At 34.2% G+C, this 19,935-nt stretch overlaps 1 protein-coding gene across 1 annotated transcript; it reads left to right on the forward strand.

Moving 5' to 3' along the window:
• Positions 1-1,033: 1,033 nt before the first annotated feature.
• On the forward strand, positions 1,034-19,781 carry LOC123209365 (callose synthase 3-like). The gene is made up of 44 exons (XM_044627371.1): positions 1,034-1,139; positions 1,254-1,296; positions 1,401-1,660; positions 4,197-4,297; positions 4,426-4,550; positions 4,666-4,759; positions 4,853-4,963; positions 5,042-5,158; positions 5,343-5,435; positions 5,689-5,780; positions 6,081-6,207; positions 6,453-6,590; positions 6,713-6,789; positions 6,879-6,969; positions 7,063-7,185; positions 7,284-7,401; positions 7,723-8,057; positions 8,162-8,214; positions 8,301-8,361; positions 9,246-9,327; positions 9,423-9,472; positions 9,614-9,700; positions 10,083-10,217; positions 10,438-10,532; positions 10,649-10,733; positions 10,811-10,971; positions 11,079-11,202; positions 11,290-11,390; positions 11,473-11,596; positions 11,676-11,827; positions 12,877-12,986; positions 13,091-13,216; positions 13,346-13,414; positions 13,568-13,754; positions 13,905-14,058; positions 14,787-14,906; positions 14,984-15,102; positions 15,184-15,267; positions 16,957-17,069; positions 17,172-17,401; positions 17,491-18,285; positions 18,391-18,441; positions 18,886-19,071; positions 19,228-19,781. The coding sequence occupies exons 3-44, from the start codon at positions 1,453-1,455 to the stop codon at positions 19,477-19,479; spliced, it is 5,856 nt and encodes a 1,951-aa protein (XP_044483306.1). The 5' UTR covers positions 1,034-1,139; positions 1,254-1,296; positions 1,401-1,452; the 3' UTR covers positions 19,480-19,781.
• The last annotated feature ends 154 nt before the right edge of the window (positions 19,782-19,935 follow it).

Consider the following 19,935-nt stretch of genomic DNA (forward strand, 5'->3'; position numbering starts at 1 on the left):
TATTTAAATTATTTTAAGTATAATTATTTTAAAATATTTTTATATTATTTATTTACTAATTAAAAATAAATTATTTTTAGTAAAAATAATAAATAAAAATATAATTATAATAAAATTAAAATTAGTTTGATAATATTTTAATATATAAAATAAATATAATAATAAAATTATTTTTATATTATTTATCATAATATTATTAATAATTAAAAAATTTTAAAACAAAATAATATAAATAATAAAAAATTAATTATTAAATTAATTTTTATCAACCCTAACCAAATGTCTCCCTTCAGTCTCATCCAAGTTAGGTGGAGGAGCATCGGGGGAATCTTGTGGGGGCACAATGGTCTTATTGTTTTCTTGGGTAGTTGACAATGGTCTTGCTTCCTCTTGACAACGGCCAATTTTTTCGCCAATTACGTAGCTTTCTTTCAATCTTTCAGAATCGCCCTTTTACCGTTTTTTGAAATTCGAACCACGTTACCATAAATGCTAATATCTTTTGTGTAATTACAAGACAGTCCTTGCAGCATGATGCTGTCACTTCGCAAATAAAGCACCACGTAATTCTTCATAAAACTCGAAATTGCTCTTCATGTAACAGAACGTATCCCTGTACCTTATTTGTTACCGTGACTAAATATCAAACTCTCGAAAAAAAGGAAAAACAGTAATTATTATAGCAGACTTTTTTCTATATTCTAAATTTTTTAAAATTATATCATAAAATCAATAATAAAAAATTTTAATTAAAGTTAAATTAGCGTATCTTAAAGAAGCTATCCTATCTCAAGCTTCAAAACGTTTATTTTGGGAATTATTAGATCTTTTAATACTTAATAATGTCTGAAAGCGCATAAGAATTATCTTTTTTAAATGTTTATTTTGATTAATCTGAGGAAAAAAGATGTTGGGGTGGCATTCTTGTTAATTCTCAAAATTTTCAGTCCCTTTTCAAACAACCGACACCAGCCATTTTACCCTCGGTAAATTCAAAATTAGCCTCTATATTCTTGAACAACGTACGTTCATCTTCTTTTACACTCTTTGCTTTACTCTTTCCTCCATTGCTTTTTCGCTAAGTAGCTTCATCTCTCAACACTCTCCAAAGCTTCACTCTTTCTCTCTCACCGCTTCCTGTAACCGCGCCTCTCTCTCTCTCTGTGTCTCTTTTACATTTCTTCAGCTTTTTAATTTTTATATTTTTTTCTTTTTAATATTTCACTTTCTGTTTTTGTTTTCGCTTTTTGCAGGTGTCTCATTTCGTAATCTGAAGCTCTTCCTCTTCATCACCAGGTACTTACGTACATTCTTGTTTTTATATTTTATTTAATTGTTTATATTGTGTTTATTTTTGTTATCTTCATTTTTGCTAAGCGTGTTTGTGTGAAAATTGCTAGGAAAGTGAGCGTGTTTGGACACTGAGGTTTAGGTAGAAAAAGGAAAGAAATTATGTCGTCGAGAGGAGGAGGCCGCGGAGGAGGAGGTTCCTCCGATCAACCTCAGTCGGTGAGGCGACTCACGCGAACGCAGACGGCGGGAAATCTCGGAGAGACTATGTTTGATAGTGAGGTGGTGCCATCTTCGCTTGTTGACATTGCGCCGATTCTCCGTGTGGCTAATGAAGTTGAATCGAGTAACCCGAGGGTTGCTTATCTCTGTAAGTTCTCGTTGTTAGCTTTAGGGATTAATCGGATCGTTTAGTTTGTTACTAAAGTAATGTTAATCTTTATTCTTTTTAATGCAATAATATCTTGAGCATGTTTTTGTATTAATCTTGTTCTTTGAGCTCAAAAAAGTTTGAGCTATTAGGTTCGATAAAATTTAACAACAGTTAAACTCAACATAAATGCGAGACAGATGACAATGCTTATATTAAGTAAATATGGTCTCATTGTTAACTAACCACACCAGTGAGGCTTAAGCAAGTGGGTTTGAGTTAAGTATTTCAGCTTTGATAATGTGTTTGCTTGTGATGTTGATTTGTAAGAGGAGCTGTAGGTGCAAGTGAGTGAATATTTGTTTATTTTGATTGTCGATATGGCTGTTCTTTCCATAAGCACACAGTATTGTTGGAGTAATCAGATCATATAGTTTGTTAATAGAAGTAGTTTAAGCTTTATCTGTTTTCTTAATGGAAAAATATCTTGAACATGTTTGTGCCTTAATCATGTTGTGTGAGCTCAAATAAACTAAGCTATTAGATTTATTTAAGTAAAAAGGATCAAACTCAAAACTAAATGTGAACAGACAAGAAGGCTAATACAAAAAAATTATGATAACATTCTTAACTAACCATGCATGCGAGACTTAAGCAAGTGGGTACAAGTTAAGTATTTAAGCTTGGATTATATGTTTGCTTGTGCATGTGGTGGGGGGCTAGAAATGCGAGTGAGTGAATGTTTGTGTATCTTGACTGTTGTTGTGGTTGTTCTTTCCATGAGCACACTTTATATTGGAGTGGTATCAGTCAATTCTTGGTGTTGTTGAGATTCTTGAAAGGGGGAAATGCATTTTGGAATTGTTCTTCAACTTACCATTCTTTTGGGAAAATCCTTTGTGCATCTGTGGCAGTGGAACCAGCATGAGGACATGCATGTACTCTATATTTGGCTTGTCATATGTGCAATAAAATGCGTAGTAGATTCTCTACTTTTGGGAGTGGTTTTGTTTTAAACATCCTTTAATCCAGTTTAATTTAAATTTTAATGATTTTCTGAAAATAAGTATTCTAAAGCCTTAGCGTAATTATGTTTGCTTTTTTAGTATTGTTATGCTAGAAGATAATCTGTTTTTTAGGTTAATTTCTTGAATGGATACTAATAGCTGTCCTTTTCTTAGCTATTGTAACTATCAACTCTCACATAATATGTAACAGCCCACTCTCTCATAATATCATATAGTTTGCTTTGCGCCTCACACATACGGTTGGATTTACCCAAATGGTTCCATTACTGATGAAAAGGAATCTCTTACATATATGATCTAATTGGCAAGTGATATTATGCTTTGAAGCTCCATTCTTACCTCATTATCTTGGCTACTCTATACCATGCTTCAAAAATGTTGGACCTTGGGTGAAACTTCACATATTTTTTGCATAGAAAAAACTATAGATTCATTGTTTAATGTACAAAAATCATTTTCCAGTGCTTTGTTGTAATTTAATAAGTTAAAAATCTCATAAGTTGCCTTGATATATTGTTCGGATTTTGTTATGGCCTGTCCTAACACAGGAAAGCTAAACCGTTGAAAAATACTATAGATTCATTATTTCTTGTACAAAGATTATTTGGCATTGCTTTGATGTAATTTAATAAGTTAGAAGTAGTAAGTTGCCTTGAAACATTATTTGGAAGACCTTTCAGGCTGTACTAACCCAAGAAAGCTAAATCGTTTTCAAATGTGGCCTATATTAGATAACCTTCTGTAAAAATGGTTGTAATTACTGCCTACTAATGCATACTAAGTAGCACAATTTTCAGAGGTAATGACATCTAAACTAATAAACATTTGCTTCCTATACATGAGGCCACACAAAATAGGAGCTTCATAGTAACTACGTTTTTTAGTTTTTTTTTTTTTATGGCTTTAGAACATAAATGATTTTTTTGGCTATTACCTTTTGCAATGACTGCTTCTTTAATTGTGTTAGAGACTAATTTCACTCTTATATTTTGTAGTGGATTCTTGAAAACTTTCACTTGTGTTAATCAAGCTTCAAAACATGGTTAAAAAAAATGCCAATGTTCGTATTCACTTGATAAAGTATGGTCTAGTAGCCGCCTTGCGCATGAGGGAATGTGTTACAGCTTAAAACTGTTGATCTTTATGTATTGGTTTAAACTTTTAGGATTAGTGATATTACTCTTGACTAGTTATGACCTTACCTAAATGGTATTGTATTCAAATATGTGTCTCAGCTTAAAGTTTTTTCCTGGACCATTATGAATTTTGAAGTGTTTATGTGTAGTCATTTGCATCCTTCATTTGTATATCAAGAAATTGAAAATGTGTGTGTGTGTGTATTATCTTTCTTTATAGCCATGACTATCCTCCTTTTTTAGTTTCAGCATGTATTCTCATGTTATCATTTGTATGTTTTTAAATTACATTTTCAATCTGCTTTTTGTTCTTTTCTTTGGCTTATTTGCATTTCTAATACTGTGATTCATATGTTCTGGTTTTGTATGTAGGCCGCTTTTATGCCTTTGAGAAAGCTCACAGATTGGATCCCAATTCTAGTGGACGAGGTGTTCGCCAATTTAAAACGGCCCTCCTTCAACGTCTTGAAAGAGTGAGCATTCTAATTTTTTGTTTTCTATTTGAAGAACTGAGAGTGCATCAGTTTAAGAACAAACTTTGCTCTGAATTGAGTGCTAACCACTCTGCATCTGTTTTTTTTTTTTTTTTGGGTTATTGCAGGAGAATGATCCCACATTCAGGAGTCGAGGGAAAAAAAGTGATGCTCGTGAAATGCAGAGTTTTTATCAACATTATTACAAAAAATATATCCAAGCTTTGCAAAATGCTGCGGATAAAGCTGACCGGTGAGTTATGTGGCTGATAAATCATTCTTTGTATGATATTTGATAAATTCTCTTAGGTGATATGATCTGGAAGTGGTATTTGTTGTACTGATAACCTTTTTTCATTGAAATCTAGTGCGCAGCTTACTAAGGCATACCAAACTGCTAATGTTCTTTTTGAGGTTTTAAAGGCCGTTAATTTTTCAGAGTCTATTGAAGTCGATCATGAGGTAATGTGTCGTATATTGACTTTTGAGTGTTTTTGAGTATGAGCCTATATTTTACTTAAATGACTGATGGAACTGTGGTTATCATTTGTACAGATTTTAGAGGCGCAAGTCAAAGTTGCTGAAAAGACACAGATATGTGTCCCTTACAATATCCTTCCTCTGGATCCTGATAGTGCAAATCAAGCTATCATGAAATATCCTGAGGTTTGTTTCAAACTTTTACCTTGTCCTCCAATTATGCTTTCTATTATTTCTGCTACACTTTTATACCATCATTTGCAGATTCAAGCAGCAGTTGTTGCCCTCCGTAACACTAGGGGTCTTCCACGGCCTAAGGACCATGATAAGAAGAAAGATGAAGACATTCTAGATTGGCTTCAGGAAATGTTTGGATTTCAGGTGATATAATACGACTTTATTTATTTATTTTTCAGAATATCTTGTGCAAAACATGGGGAATGAATGAGACAGAATTATTTTCTTCGTCAAAATGTTATATTTGGAGTCTGACAGTAAATATCTGGAAGAATCAGTTCTTTTGTTTTCTCGAACTATTCTCATTTGTTTCTTCATAATTATACAGAAGGATAATGTGGCTAATCAGAGGGAGCACCTAATCTTATTACTTGCAAACGTCCACATACGGCAGTTTCCAAAGTCTGATGGACAACCCAAGGTTTTTCTGTTACCTTAATACAGTTTCTTAGGAATGTATTTTGTTCCTTTTTTTAACAGCCGCAATCAAGTAGTGGTTGGCGGCCAGAGCATTATTGCTCTCTTCTTGACTATAATATGATTTCGAGTTTTGGTTTCTAGTTAAAATTCTTTGTACATAGACATGCAAATACTCACAGCTTTCAAGGTGCCATCTTACAAAATTATTTATCCCACTTTCATCTTCAACTAATATGCTTCATTTTATTATTTAGTTGGATGATCGAGCATTGACAGATGTGATGAAGAAACTTTTCAAGAACTATAAAAAATGGTGCAAATACTTGGATCGGAAAAGTAGTCTTTGGTAAGGCTACTGAAGCAGTTACCAGATACTTTTATGTTTGCTTCACAATGGCTTTATTTTTCATCGTCTAGTTATAATTTCGAGATAAATATAAATCACTAATTAAAGTTTCAGCTGAATAGGAGGTGTTTCACGTGGTGATAAGAAATTGAGTCGGATATGTTTTTAAAAAACTAATGGGAGTTCTCATTGGGGGAAAAAATGAATGACAAAGAGAGGGAGTAAAGCATGGATTCAAAGGAAAAAGGTTTTCATGTATGTATCTTTTGCTGTTTTAATTCGTTGATTCAATTTCTGCAGGTTACCAACCATTCAGCAGGAGATGCAGCAGCGTAAATTACTCTATATGGGTCTCTATCTTCTAATTTGGGGGGAGGCTGCAAATTTGAGATTTATGCCAGAATGCCTTTGTTATATTTATCACCATGTATGTTTTTGAATATTCTCATCTTTCTTTGTTGCACCAGTTTGTGTGTGGAATAAGAAAAATATTCAACAAGTGCTATAACAAGCTTATATGCATATTCAAATGATTCATCTGTTTTTAACTTTCTTTTTATATTAATGTTGTTTCATTCTTCATCATTGAATTTGTCATCTTCAGATAATATGCTTTTATGAAGATTTTCTTCTCTATTTGAATGCTAATAGCTTCCTGCTTTGTTATTGTAGATGGCATTTGAATTGTATGGTATGCTTGCTAGAAGTGTTAGTCCCATGACAGGAGAGAATGTGAAGCCAGCCTATGGAGGTGATGAAGAAGCTTTCTTGAGGAAAGTCGTTACACCTATATATGAAGTTATTGCAAGGGTATGCATGCTATATGGTATCTCTGAAAGGCCAATAAGTTCTTGTGTGTTGTATTTCCGTTTCGGTTCATTTCACTCTTATGTATTTCCTAAAAAGATCATTATGATTGTGTTTCTTGACAGGAAGCTGAACGAAGCCAGAAAGGAAAATCAAAACATTCTCAGTGGAGGAATTATGATGATTTAAATGAGTACTTCTGGTATTAGACTTCCATTTGTTGCACTTGTTCTCCTCATTAGACTTTTTTTTTTTTTTTGTAGATAAAATTCACTGAACTTTTAATTGCAGGTCTGTTGATTGTTTTCAGTTGGGTTGGCCAATGCGCGCAGATGCTGATTTTTTTTGTCGACCCATTGACCAACTCCGCAAAAAAAATGGGGTAAGCTATGCTTGCTACTTACTGTATATCATTTTCCTGGAGTTATCCTCATCCATGAAGCCTTAGCATATGATTGATTGTCTTGTTATTCAGGAAAGCAAGCCAACTTATAGAGATCGATGGATGGGGAAGGTTAATTTTGTGGAGATTCGATCATTCTGGCATATTTTCAGAAGCTTTGATCGAATGTGGAGTTTCTTTATTCTGTGCTTACAGGTAACCCTATTTCCTATCTTCTATTTAATTTCCTTCATATATATCTTTCATGTGATCAATCTTACAACTTTGTTGATGGTGGCTGTGTTCCATGAAAGGTTATGATTATTGTTGCTTGGAATGGTTCGGGCCAACTAACTGGACTATTTGATGGTGAAGTGCTCAAGAAAGTGTTAAGTGTCTTTATAACTGCTGCTATACTGAAGCTTGGGCAAGGTAGGTGTATGCGTTAAATTCTTAGTTCAACATCGTTTAAATTTTTATCTTAATATCACCTTTATACATTCTCCAAGAACTGGTAAATCAACCTTCTTCCTCAAGATACAGTAGAATTAGTTATAAACCATGAATTCTCCTTCTATTTGTCTATGTGCTCTCCATCTATATGTGTAAAATGACATTTAGATCTCATGGTATTGTTAATACATAATTAAACTGGAAAACATTTGTATTGAGTGAAAAGTTGCTGTTTTCTAATTATACTGGTCTCTACTCACTGAAGCCTTCATGTGACGATTTCTATTGTTTATTATGCAGCTGTCCTTGATGTAGTTCTTAGTTGGAAAGCACAACGGAGCATGTCATTGCATGTTAAGTTGAGATACATTTTAAAACTTATTTCAGCTGCTGCCTGGGTGATTGTGCTACCAGTCACTTATGCCTATACTTGGCAGAATCCTCCAGGGTTTGCCCAAACCATCAAAAGTTGGTTTGGAAACAGTGCAAATTCACCCTCCTTGTTTATTTTGGCTGTTGTTATCTATTTGTCTCCAAATATGCTGGCTGCTGTTTTGTTTCTTTTCCCTTTCATTCGTCGATTCCTGGAGAGATCTAATTTTAGGATTGTAATGATCATGATGTGGTGGTCACAGGTTTGTAGATTTTCTTTTTAAACATTTTTTTATCAGCTAGTCTAAATGGGGTTTGCATCTTATGGTTGATTTATGACTATGCTTATATAACTTTCACCTTGCAGCCTCGACTCTATGTAGGGAGGGGAATGCATGAAAGCACATTGTCTCTCTTCAAGTAAGGTTTTAGTGTTCAAATTTTGATTATGCTTGGACATGTTTGTTACAGTATTTGATGTCCCTTTTTTTTTTTTTTAATGTTAGGTATACATTGTTCTGGGTTCTTCTTCTAGTTACAAAGTTGGCTTTTAGTTACTATATTGAGGTTTGTCTTTCATTGATTATTGGTAACCCCCTTTATTTTATTTCGCTTGTAACCATTTCATAATTATCAGTACTACAAATGCTGTCAAAGATAATAATAAGATCTAAGAGCACAGTGATGAAGATAGTTATGAATTTTTTCTTGCATTGTGTTCATTTGATTTTTGTAAAACTTCATGTATCATTATTACTCTTTTCTTTTCTGACCAAAAAAGACTATAAATAATGTATTAATATATAGGAGAATTATAAAATGAACGAGAATCACTCTAAATGACTAGCAAGAGAAAGAAAACTAAAAAAAAGTTGTTAACAAAATTTAGTCTTCAACTCTAAAAAAATCATCCAAACAAAAACTGGCTGAAACACCCTGTCTCAAGTTGGCAAGAATGAGAGGGATCATCAATCCTCATGGTTGCTAGAGAAAAGTCCCAAATCCGCCCTCTTGTTCTTTATTGTCAGGCATGGCTAAGAGTTCTGGAAGGTTGCAGATTTCCCATAAAACAGGAGGAAACACTTCCTCAAAGGATTATCCTAAAACCAATTCTTTCCCTTAAAATTTGTTAATACCAAATTTGTATGAGAAGAAGATTTGGGATAGTTCTTGGAAACCGATATCTAAGAGCTTCTAGAGTATCCTTCTTAATCCCTACCAACATATAAAGGCTAGATTTAACCACATGCCATGAGGAATTTCTTTTGAGCAGGAAGTCTCAAAAGTCAATAACTAATGAAGCTTGGTTCTGTTTTTCCACCTCCCAAATTGGTAGATGAATTTCCCTTTAACTAGACCACTTACTGTACCAAATTTTAGCATTGTGCTTCAATAGGCTGAGACTCAATAATTTTTTTGTGCCTCTTTTAACAATCCCCTTTTGGTTGCAGATTAAACCTTTAGTGGGTCCAACAAAGGACATCATGAGTGTTCGGATAACTAATTTTCAGTGGCATGAATTCTTTCCTCGTGGTAATGTAAATGAAGATATATCATGTATTTGTTATGTCATTGATGTAAAAGAATAAAAAAGTTGAATATTTATCATTTACTTGTTTTCTTGGCAGCTAAGAACAATATTGGCGTTGTGATTGCTCTCTGGGCTCCTATTATTCTTGTATGAGTCATGCCCTTCTGCTTCTTTGATAATCCAGATGTCTGTTTTTTTATGCTGATATAATGCTAATTCTATCAATATTTTTTCTATATCTGTTTCATTGTCCCGATATGGTGCTAATTCTACCAATAATTTTTCTAGGTCTATTTTATGGATGCCCAGATTTGGTATGCCATATTCTCTACTTTATTTGGAGGCATTTATGGTGCATTTCGTCGCCTTGGAGAGGTTTGTGAATTTTTTTCTATTTCTAAACTCTAAATTGAGTTTTGCATTCATTTTTCCATTCTCTCCATTTTGATGTTTTTTACTGCATTAATGGCAAATGTTTACTTTGTCACACATGAAGCTCTATTATGATTATTAAAAATCGATAACATCTTGGTCTGCTCAGGGAGGTTCAGTTTAATGCTCTTCCCCTTACACAATAGATTAATGTGAAATTAATTTTTGCAGTTTAACAATGGTAACATCCTAGAAAAAGTTGCTTTGTCGTCTCAACCTAGAATTCCACCTCTATATCAAAAAGATAAAATTATTTATATTAAATTACAAGACTATTTTATCTTCATATTGTCTTAGTTGCTTTAACTTATTGCATGCATTTCAGATTCGAACACTAGGAATGCTAAGATCTCGTTTTGAATCACTGCCTGGTGCTTTTAATGCCTGTTTAATCCCTGAGGAGAGGAGTGAACCAAAGAAGAAAGGATGGAGGGCCATTTTCTCCCGCAACTTTGCTCAGGTTCTAATTGCCAAATGTCTTTTGAAGGATTTCTTGAACTTTATAATTTTATTGTGTCAGAATCCTCACAATATATTCATTTTCAATTTCGCAAATGTCATTTGTTCTAATTGCCAAATGTCTTTTGAAGGATTTCTTGAACTTTATAATTTTATTGTGTCAGAATCCTCACAATATATTCATTTTCAATTTCGCAAATGTCATTTGTTTGTATTTGCAGGTCCCCTCAAACAAAGAGAAAGAAGCCGCTAGATTTGCTCAGTTGTGGAACAAAATAATCAGTAGTTTCCGAGAGGAAGATCTCATAAGCAATAGGTATGCAGTGTGGCTTCATAGAATATACCTGGCTATATTATAAAATGCCAATACCACTATTGTTTTATGTTCTGTTTGTGCCTTGTCGAATGAGCTTGATTCTTAACCAATTTCAGGGAAATGGACCTGTTGCTCGTCCCATATTGGGCTGACCGTGATTTGGACCTTATTCAGTGGCCTCCATTTCTGCTTGCGAGCAAGGTTTGATTCACTTTGCTTTCCTTATAAACATTTAGAACCTGTCAGTCGAGAAATTAACAATTGCTTTTTCTTTGTAGATCCCTATAGCATTAGATATGGCCAAGGATAGTAATGGTAAGGATCGAGAGCTGAAAAAGAGAATTGCGACTGACCATTACATGTCCTGTGCTGTTAAGGAATGCTATGCTTCATTTAGAAACATCATTAAGTTCTTGGTTCAAGGGGACCGTGAGAAAAGGTAAGTTCTGGTGCAATGTGCTTAGCTGCAATTCTATCCATCTATATAAATGTCAGGTTAAGTCTATCATTTTCTAATGTAAATGGTTTTCTCTTGATGGTATTTAGGGTTATAGAGTACATATTTGGTGAAGTTGAAAAACACATAGAAAAGGAAACATTAATTGAGGAATACAAGATGAGTGCCCTTCCTAGCCTCTTTGAACACTTTGTGAAGCTGATTAAATATTTGGTAAATTTGACATATACGTAGCATTGTATTTTTTTAAATTCAACTGTGTGATGGTCATTCCTAAATTAGTCATTTTGGTTTTTGCAGTTAGATAATAAACAAGAGGATAAGGATCAAGTTGTAATTATTTTCCAGGACATGCTGGAGGTGGTGTCAAGAGATATAATGATGGAGGATCAAATATCCAGGTCGACATCTTGATGTGATAATCTCCTCTGATTATGTCCACTGTAATTCCTTTTTTATGTATCGGTTATTTTTCTTGAATAGTTTGGTAGATTCAACCCATGGTGGATATGGACATGAAGAGAAGGTTCCTCTATATCAATTATTTGCCTCTGATGGAGCTATCTTTTTCCCAATACCATTACTTACAGAAGCTTGGAAAGAAAAGGTGGGGTTCATAATCTTATAATTTTAGATTGGGATAATGCTTTTTGTACCTTCCATCTCTCAGACCTTTTTTATTGCAGATCAAACGACTTTATCTGTTGCTTACTACAAAGGAATCAGCTATGGATGTACCATCCAACTTAGAAGCTAGGAGGCGTATATCTTTCTTCTCAAATTCATTGTTTATGGACATGCCTCCTGCACCCAAAGTTCGCAACATGCTTTCTTTCTCGTAAGCATTCTTGGTGATTCAATTTTCTGTGGTTTTGCATTTGCATTCCAATTAATTATATGTCTAAAGGAATCAAACAATCCAATGGAGTCTTTTTTTTTCCACTCTACGATGCAATAAATCTGAGGGCAGTCTGTGAATTACTTGCTCTTCATGTTGCACACTTAGTTTTCATGTTATAGTTATATGTTTTAGTCAGTTATTAATCTTTTATCACAATCAAAACAATTTGTTTTTCATTTACGTCTCAAGATCTTCACAATCAGATTTTCTTTCCCATAAGGTTCCCATGACCACAGCTTATATTAAGGCTTTTTATATACAGTGATTGATTGTACTCAAATTTCCTAATTTTTGTTCTTGTACTTTTGAGTATGATGATTGATGACTGTCAATATATAGCTATAATGAAAGAACTTGTAAATGGGTAGGTCAAAATTAGGGCTTGGCTGCCATATGGGTGGGGCTATTGTTATGGGGCCGGTACTTAGCATGTCTAAACTTTGTAAATGGCTAATGAATGAGGGAAGCATGTCTAAACTTTGTAAAGTTATACCACACAAAAGATATTCTTATAAAAAAAAAAAACATAATAAGATATTTAATCCTCAATTTGTGTGAGTTATGTCACATGTTGTGTGCATAGGAGGCTTTCTTTTTTGATCAAGGTATTGCTTGTAATGTTATAGATTTAACCACAACTTCTAGCCCATGACAATTGAATCCATGGGATCTTTAATTTTGAAGTGAATGGGGAACTTGACAACTTTTTGTAATAATTTCTCTTGTTGCCACATGTTGACAATTTTCAGTTTGAAATTAGTATTATATGGTGCAGTATTGCCTTCTTACAATATGAGAATGAAGTTTGGAACATATCTTGTGAACTATACATTAACAGTTCAAACTTCTCACATTAATACCAAAATTTTATTGAAAAAAAAATCAAATGGCTTGATCTTTAGGTAAATAATATCCTCACTTGTTAGTTATGTGCTTTTATCGAATTTATTACTTAATGCTTTTCTGAACTGTCACTTTGTTTGTAGTGTTTTAACTCCCTACTACACAGAGGAGGTCCTCTTCTCTTTGAAAGAGTTGGAATCGCCAAATGAAGACGGTGTTTCAATCCTCTTTTATTTGCAAAAGATTTTTCCAGGTTTCTCCTTTGCTTCTATTATTTGCCTCAATGAATATACACTTCTAAAAAATTTCTTTCCTTGAAAAGTTTCTCATAATTTACTAATCTCTTGTTGGTTGTAGATGAATGGAACAACTTTCTTCAGCGAGTAAATTGCCCTAGTGAAGAAGAACTTAAAGGATCTAAGGAACTAGAAGAAGAGCTCCGCCTCTGGGCATCATACAGAGGCCAAACTCTAACTAGAACTGGTATTTTATCAGTCTCTTTGTGTGGTTGTGGATCTGTTAGATTTGTGGATCTGTATTACACTAGATTATAATTCTCTTTGTTGTTGTCCCAAGCCTTGCAATTGACTGATGCTTCATTATGAATTACAGTGAGAGGTATGATGTACTATCGGAAAGCTTTGGAACTGCAGGCTTTTCTTGATATGGCCCCGCATGAAGGTATATATCTTGTGCTAGAAGTAGCAGTGCAATTGATAAGTTGCAGCTATGCATATTTTGTTTCCATATAGATGCTTTTTTCTCTGGACAATAATTTTATATTATCATGTAATTGATGCTTACATTATTTGGTTTTGATATTGTACCTTGTAGATTTGATGGACGGCTATAAGGCAATTGAATTAAATGTGGATGATAACAAGGGGGAAAGATCATTGGTGACACAGTGTCAAGCTGTTGCTGATATGAAATTTACGTATGTTGTTTCATGCCAACAATATGGTATTCACAAGCGATCTGGTGATCATCGTGCACAGGACATTCTGAGGCTGATGAGAAAGTATGTTGGTGCTATATATTTCTTGATGAATCACTAATTTGTAGTTAATTTGTACAGTGTGGGGCTTATCAAAACACATGTCTGGGATTAATATATCTGAAATCAATAATTTTAGTTAATTTTAACTGGTTGATTTGTTTTACTTGGCAGGTATCCCTCGCTTCGTGTAGCATACATTGATGAGGTTGAAAAACCTAGTGAAGACAGATCAAAAAAGATAAACCAGAAGATCTATTACTCTGTCTTGGTGAAGGCTGCACCAAAGTCAATTGATTCTCCAGATCCAATTCAAAGTTTGGATGAGGTAAAACTCAATTTCATTTGCATGGCCATGTAGCAAATTGGCAATGGTTTTTGACATTTGTGAAATCATTTTCTATAAGTTGGTCAGATATTGGATATAGATATCCTTGTTGAATCATACACTTTCATTTGCATGGTTGGAAACTTGTAACTATTTATTATGTGTATTCTATAAAATTGATCCTGCATTGATGTACTTTTTCATTTTCTGGTTTACACCAACTTTTGGGGTTTGCATTGGAGAATAGTTTTGACAATATTCCAATTGCACTCATATTTCGTAAATTTTCTTACACCTCTTTGCTTTTGGTGAAGGCTATAGTAATATTTGAAACCTACATAAAGCAGGCCCTTGGTTTTCTTGTTAAAATTTTCTCAAGTTGTGAAAATGTAACATTCATAGTTTAATGCTGTTGTATGTTATATTTTATTTTATTTTATTTTTTTGCTGGCATTGAATTTTTTGAAGTGTAGGATCTCAAAGATTTTTTTCTCAAGACATCACTTTGATTTGCCCAGTGGTTTGAAAAACTTTAAGCTTGAAATATTTACCGATGTGTTTGGAATATGTATTAAGTTGACTTTTTAATATTTTTCAAGAGTCTCATTAAATTACAATTTTCTTTTTCTTGATTGATTGTGCTTTTTGTCATTTTTTGGGAATATGTTTCAGTTTCACCATTGAGCATCATAACATTTTCTTTTCTTTCTTCTTGTTTCCACTCACAGGAAATATATCGTATAAAACTTCCTGGACCTGCTATTTTGGGTGAGGGAAAGCCAGAAAATCAAAACCATGCTATTATATTCACCCGTGGAGAAGGCTTGCAAACAATAGATATGAATCAGGTTTGGTACTTTGATGTATAAAAAAGAAGTGTAATTACATTATCTTTATCTTCAGTTTGCTAAGGTTTTTTCTACAGGACAATTACATGGAAGAAGCATTGAAAATGAGAAATTTACTGCAAGAATTTCTTAAAAAGCATGATGGTGTGAGATATCCGACTATTCTTGGACTTAGAGAGCATATATTTACAGGAAGGTAAAAGGAACTTTGACAACCGTGGATTTAATTTTTAGTCTTATATAATATAATTAATAGTTCTTTTATTATTTTATTCAGTGTTTCTTCACTTGCTTGGTTCATGTCAAATCAGGAGACCAGTTTTGTGACAATTGGTCAAAGACTGTTAGCCAACCCCCTGAAGTAAGTTATCGTGTTGTGAATACCTTGCTTCAAGTTGTCTCTTCTTTTATGTTTCTGTTACATGTTTCAGCAAATGTATATATATGGATAGAGAGAGAGACACAAGTTAGAAGTCATCCTTAAACATATGCATTTCACCTTTATGGGAAGCTTAGCAATATTGCAGTTTTTACAAAAGGCCAAATGACTATTTCCCACCCAAGGTTTGGTGCAAACACAACTGTCCATCCGTTAATTATCAAAAATCTAAATACCCACCTTTCTGTTAAATTTCATTATTATTGTTAGGGGTAAAATTGTCGTTTAATAAAAATATTTAAAAAAACTAAAAATTTATCACATTTTCACCTCCTAAGTTTAAAAATCTAACAAATATCCCCCACTCAAAGTTTGAAAAACTTCATTTCCCCTTAGGTTTTTTCCAGCTAGCGTTGTCGACGACTGCATTTTTTCTCCCTTTCGTTCCATTCCCGACCATCATCGACTCAAGAAAGCAACTAATGAAGACATGTCTTTGTTTCCAAACGAAGACACGATTCGTCTTCGTGTGGAGACAAACGAGTCATCTTCGTCGGCCGGTTTCATCAGTCGATAATGGTCGGAAATGGATCGCAACTGAGAGAAAAGCTGGGAGGAAGGGAGAATGCCACCATCTTCGGCTATTAGCAGTGTGCTAGAAAAACCTAGAGGAAAAATGTGACTTTTTTAAATTTTGGGTGGGAGGAATTTGTCAGTTTTTAAACCTGGGGGTTGGAAATGTGATAAATTTTAGTTTTTTTAAATTTTTTGTTAAATAACAATTTTATCTTGGACAGTAATAGTGAAATTTAACAGAATGGTAAGTATTTGGGTTTTCAATATTTAACGAATGGAAAGTTGTGTTTACACCAAACCTAGGGTGGGAAATAGTCATTTGGCCTTTACAAAATTGAACTACTTCCTCCTCAGATTCACTTCCTTCATGGAGATGTATATATGAAAATATTTTATGATGATATTTGTAAGTAGAATTTGTGTCCGCTCTCTACGCCATGTCAAATCACAAACAGTGTTGAACAGTTATAACGATCGAAAATATTTGGAAGCATGGTGCTTATGTATACCTTAATTTCATATCAGGGCATTGAAACATCAATGAACATGGTCTCACTGACTTGGTGGGGCCCAAAACATTTCCCAAGAATGTTTATAGCACAGTTGGGTAACACTTAATATAACTGATTGCTTGAAAGTTGTTACTAGAAACTGTAGGATAAAACACTGGAAAAATTGAAAATTTTTAGAATGGGTATCTAACATAAACCTTGAGAGAATCACATCCTAAAAGCGAGGTTAGAGAATTTAAAGTTATATAGACCTCACAGTAAAAGTCCATACTTTTTAATGTAAAATCTAAGTTTCATACTTTGTACTTGAGATCGTATTAATGTCGTTAAAGTGGATTTCATTTTCAGTTTTCCTAAAGGAAAAGGATTAACAAATGGAAGTTTTTACTTCAACATTTATTCTTTGATATTTGAATGAATTGAATGCGTCAGTGATGTTATTGTGATGGCTGAAACATTTAATAATATTTCAATCAGACCATCAAAGCAGTTTTGAGGTCATCACTCTATTAGTGAATATTTATTTCTTTCGTTTTCCTTCCCTATGCTTGTCTGGGCTATGTACTTACTTCTGGTTATACAGGGTTCGATTCCATTATGGTCATCCAGATGTGTTTGATAGGCTTTTTCACCTTACTAGAGGAGGTGTTAGTAAAGCATCTAAGGTTATTAATTTGAGTGAAGACATATTTGCTGGTATGCTGTTCTCTGGAACTTCACCTTTTTTAGTGGTTTGTGTGGATGATCTTGCATAGTTAGATCTTAATGGTAACACTTGTGTTTTGATTGTGTCTTCAGGCTTCAATTCTACCCTTCGAGAAGGCAATGTTACCCATCATGAATACATACAAGTCGGGAAGGGAAGGGATGTCGGCCTAAATCAGATTTCTATGTTTGAAGCCAAGATAGCTAATGGCAATGGGGAGCAGACACTGAGTCGAGATATATACCGACTTGGACACCGGTTTGACTTTTTCCGAATGTTGTCATGTTATTTCACTACCATTGGATTCTACTTCAATACTCTGGTATATTGCACTTATATTCCTGTTCAGGCTTTAAGGTGTTTTGTAGTTTTCTGAAGATCCACACTAATGTCTTTTTTCTTTTTTGACAGATAACTGTCCTCACTGTGTATGTGTTCCTTTATGGACGCCTCTATCTTGTTCTTAGTGGTCTTGAAGAAGCTTTGAGTACTCAGCCTGGAATTCGAGACAATAAGCCTCTTCAAGTAGCTCTTGCTTCTCAATCTATTGTTCAAATTGGATTTTTGATGGCCTTGCCTATGATGATGGAAATTGGTTTGGAGAGAGGTTTCCGGACTGCACTAAGTGATTTTATTTTGATGCAATTGCAATTGGCACCAGTCTTTTTCACATTCTCTCTTGGAACAAAGACTCACTATTATGGAAGGACATTACTTCATGGAGGTGCAAAATATAGGCCTACTGGTCGTGGGTTTGTGGTCTTCCATGCCAAATTTGCAGACAATTACAGGCTTTATTCGCGAAGTCACTTTGTTAAGGGTATTGAGATGATGATCTTGCTTATCGTGTACCAAATCTTTGGTCAATCTTATAGAGGTGCTGTTGCTTACATCTTGATAACAATATCTATGTGGTTTATGGTGGGCACCTGGCTTTTCGCTCCGTTCCTATTCAATCCTTCTGGTTTTGAGTGGCAAAAGATTGTTGATGATTGGAATGATTGGAATAAGTGGATAAGCAACCGAGGGGGCATTGGCGTGCTTCCAGAAAAGAGTTGGGAATCATGGTGGGAGGAAGAACAAGAGCATCTTCGTCATTCTGGATTGCGTGGAATCCTTGCCGAGATATTGTTGGCATTAAGATTCTTTATCTATCAGTATGGGCTTGTTTATCATTTGAAAATTACAAAATCGACAAGTTTTCTGGTATATTCTTAACTCCAAATTGCTTAATTTATTTCTGCTTTCTGTTGCTTGTGTTACAAATATTAATACTCTAAAACATTGCGTTCATTTTTCAATTGACCACAGGTCTATGGCGTATCATGGCTTGTGATCTTTCTCGTATTGTTTGTGATGAAGGTTAGTACCTAGAATTCTTTATATCGTATGCATTTTGCAATTGCATTCAGATTCTTTATTTAAGTGCAAAAAAAAAAAAAAAAAAAGGTTCATGAAAAAGGGACAAAGAAAGCACAAACATTTAAGGCAGAAATAATGCTGCATTATACTACCATCGAACTCTTTAATTCAAACAAATATTTAACAGATCACCAACAGCCTGCACTTATATTACCATATGCTTTTTATTTATTTACATATATTTTTTTATCTGCATATCCTTTGAGATATCATATGCTTTGAATTCTGTTTTTAAGACATCACAAAACATTTTGACTTTAGCCACATATGTCTAGATATGCCATTCTGAAATAAGTTTGCCTGTTGCATGAACTATCTATTGTAAAAAATGGTGACTTTGATGATCTATATAAAGTCATATAAATTTTCTTTTTCTTTCCCCAGACTGTATCTGTTGGAAGGCGAAGGTTCAGTGCAGATTTCCAACTTGTGTTCCGACTTATCAAGGGATTGATATTTTTGTCGTTTGTCTCTGTTCTGGTCACTTTGATCGCACTTCTACATATGACCATGCAAGACATAATTGTGTGTATTCTTGCTTTCATGCCTACTGGTTGGGGAATGTTGTTGGTAAGTAATTGTTACATGTCATATATACAGCTTGCATTAACATGAATTTTTAATCTGAGGCAATCCCTCCATTATTTTTCTTGTATGACCAAGACTCTAATTCATGATGGCAATACTCATTTTTGCCTCTATTTTTATACCCTTGTTCTTTTCCAGATTGCACAAGCATTGAAGCCTCTTGTTCAGCGAGCTGGGTTATGGGAATCAGTTCAGGCACTTGCTCGTGGCTATGAGATTGTTATGGGTTTACTTCTCTTCACTCCAGTTGCATTTCTGGCGTGGTTTCCATTCGTCTCAGAATTCCAGACTCGTATGCTCTTTAACCAAGCATTCAGCAGAGGTCTGCAGATTTCTCGTATTCTGGGAGGCCAACGCAAGGATCGCGCTTCCCGAAACAAGGATCCATGACTGTAAATGCAGTACTTATATTAATCCATCGGTCACCGGGAAACTTGTTCATATGTATTTGTAGAATGAGCCAAGGACAGCACTTTCTGGTCTTTTCAATTAAACGGAAGCCGTTAGGAAATTTATGCATGTACGGCGAAGGTTTTAAGCTTACCACAAATCTAACATATAATTAGTACATAATATTTAGATTTTTTGACTAATACACTTTGGGATGGTTGATATTTCATGCTAATTACACAGTTAATGTATCTTTTATAATTATCTTCATTTAATATTTAAAGTATGATTTTAAGGATTTATTTCTATTCTTATAAAATTGATTGTCATGAAAGATTTTAAATAGATTTCTTGTGAAGGGAGGTCTTCTCGGACCCTGTACTCATATGTCTATTGTATTTCTAGGTTGTTGGTCTCGTGGTTGATGTTTGTTGAACTGTCTTGAACTTACGAGAA

Source organism: Mangifera indica, chromosome 2 (genome assembly GCF_011075055.1).
Source record: "Mangifera indica cultivar Alphonso chromosome 2, CATAS_Mindica_2.1, whole genome shotgun sequence".
In the NCBI taxonomy this organism is placed as follows: Eukaryota; Viridiplantae; Streptophyta; class Magnoliopsida; order Sapindales; family Anacardiaceae; genus Mangifera; species Mangifera indica.